We start from the raw sequence: 1,367 nt of genomic DNA on the forward strand, positions 1-1,367 counted from the left end.
TTGCTGCTCCTTTTGGTGGTACTGCTGCTGGTTTTGTTGTTGCTGCTGCTGCTGCTGCTGCTGTTGCTGCTGCTGCTGCTTTTGTTGTACTTGTTGTTGCTGCTGCTGGTGGTTTTGTAGGCGCTGTTGCTGCTGATTTTGCTGCTGCTGCTGCTGCTGTTGCTGTTGCTGTTTTTGTGTTTGTTGCTGCTGCTGCTCTTGCTGGCGTTGCTGCTGCTGCTGCTTTTTCTGCTGCTGCTGTTGCTGCTTTTGTCGGCCCTGCTGCTGCTGCTTTCGTTGCTGTTGCTGCTGCTGCTGCTGCTGCTGCTGGTGCTGTTGCTGCTGCTGCTGCTGCTGCTGGTGCTGCTGCTGCTGCTGCTTTACGTGCAGGCTGTGCTGCCTGCTGCCGATTTGCTGCTGCTGCTTTTGAGTTTGTTGCTGCTGCTGCAGCAGGTGCTGCAGTTGTTGCTGCTGCTGCTTTTGTTGTTTTTGCTGCTGCTGCTTTTGTTGCTGCTGTTGCTGCTGCTGCTACTGGTGCTGCAGTTGTTGCTGCTGCTGCTGTTGTTGTTTTTGTTGCTGCTGCTTTTGTTGCTGCTGTTACTGCTGCTGCGTTTGTGTTTGTTTTTGTCGCTGTTGTTGCTGCTGCTGCTGAAGACGGTGCTGCTGCTGCTGCTGCTCTTCTTGCTGCTGTTGCTGCTGCTGCTGTTTTTGTTGCTGTTGCTGCTGGTGCTGCTGCTGCTGCGTGGCGTGCTGGCGCTGCAGCTTTCTGCTGCGGTGTCTTCGCCGCTTCTGCTGCTGCTGCTGTTGCTGCTGCTTCTGCTGCTGCTGCTGCTGCTGCATGTTGTGCTGCTGTTGCGGCAGCAGCCGGGGCTGCTCTTGCTGCAGCACCTGCTGGAATAGGTGCAGCTGGAGCAGCTGCTGCTGCTGCTGGTGCTGGTGCCGCTCGTGCTGCTGCTGCTGTTGCTGCTCTTCTTGCTGCTGCTGCTGGTGCTGCTGCTGCTGGTGCTGCTGCTGCTGGTGCTGCTGCTGCTGGTGCTGCAGTTCTGTCTTGAGCTGTTGCTGCTGATTTAGCTGCTGCTGCTGCTGCTGCTGCTGCTGTTCTTGCTTCTGGCGCTGCTGCTGCTGCTCTCCTTGCTGCTGCATGTGCAGGTGTTGCAGTTGTTGGTGGTCTTTCTGCTGGCTTTGCTGCTGTTGAAGGTGCTGCTGCTGCTGCTGCTGCTGCTTCTGGTTTAGCTGCTGGTGCTGCTGCTGGTGCTGCTGCTGGTTTTCGCGGGGCTGCTGCTGGTTTAGCTGCTGCTGCTGCTGCTGCTGGCTTAGTTGCTGCTGCTGCTGCTGGTGCTGCTGCTGCTGCTGCTGCTGCTGCTGCTGGTGCTGCTGCTGCTGGTGCT

At 57.6% G+C, this 1,367-nt stretch overlaps 1 protein-coding gene across 1 annotated transcript in view; it reads right to left on the reverse strand.

Annotated features, from left to right (window-relative positions):
* Nucleotides 1–1,367, reverse strand: part of EMH_0078480 (uncharacterized protein) — a gene marked incomplete at both ends in the record, with an annotated part of 3,008 nt that overhangs the window by 1,253 nt on the left and 388 nt on the right. The window contains 2 exons of the mRNA XM_013500009.1: nucleotides 1–370; nucleotides 581–1,366. Coding sequence (XP_013355463.1) covers nucleotides 1–370; nucleotides 581–1,366 — 1,156 coding nt within the window. The remainder of the gene's footprint in view (nucleotides 371–580; nucleotide 1,367) is intronic.

Source organism: Eimeria mitis, genomic scaffold (assembly GCF_000499745.2).
Source record: "Eimeria mitis Houghton genomic scaffold, Emh_scaff4916, whole genome shotgun sequence".
Lineage (NCBI taxonomy): Eukaryota > Apicomplexa > Conoidasida > Eucoccidiorida > Eimeriidae > Eimeria > Eimeria mitis.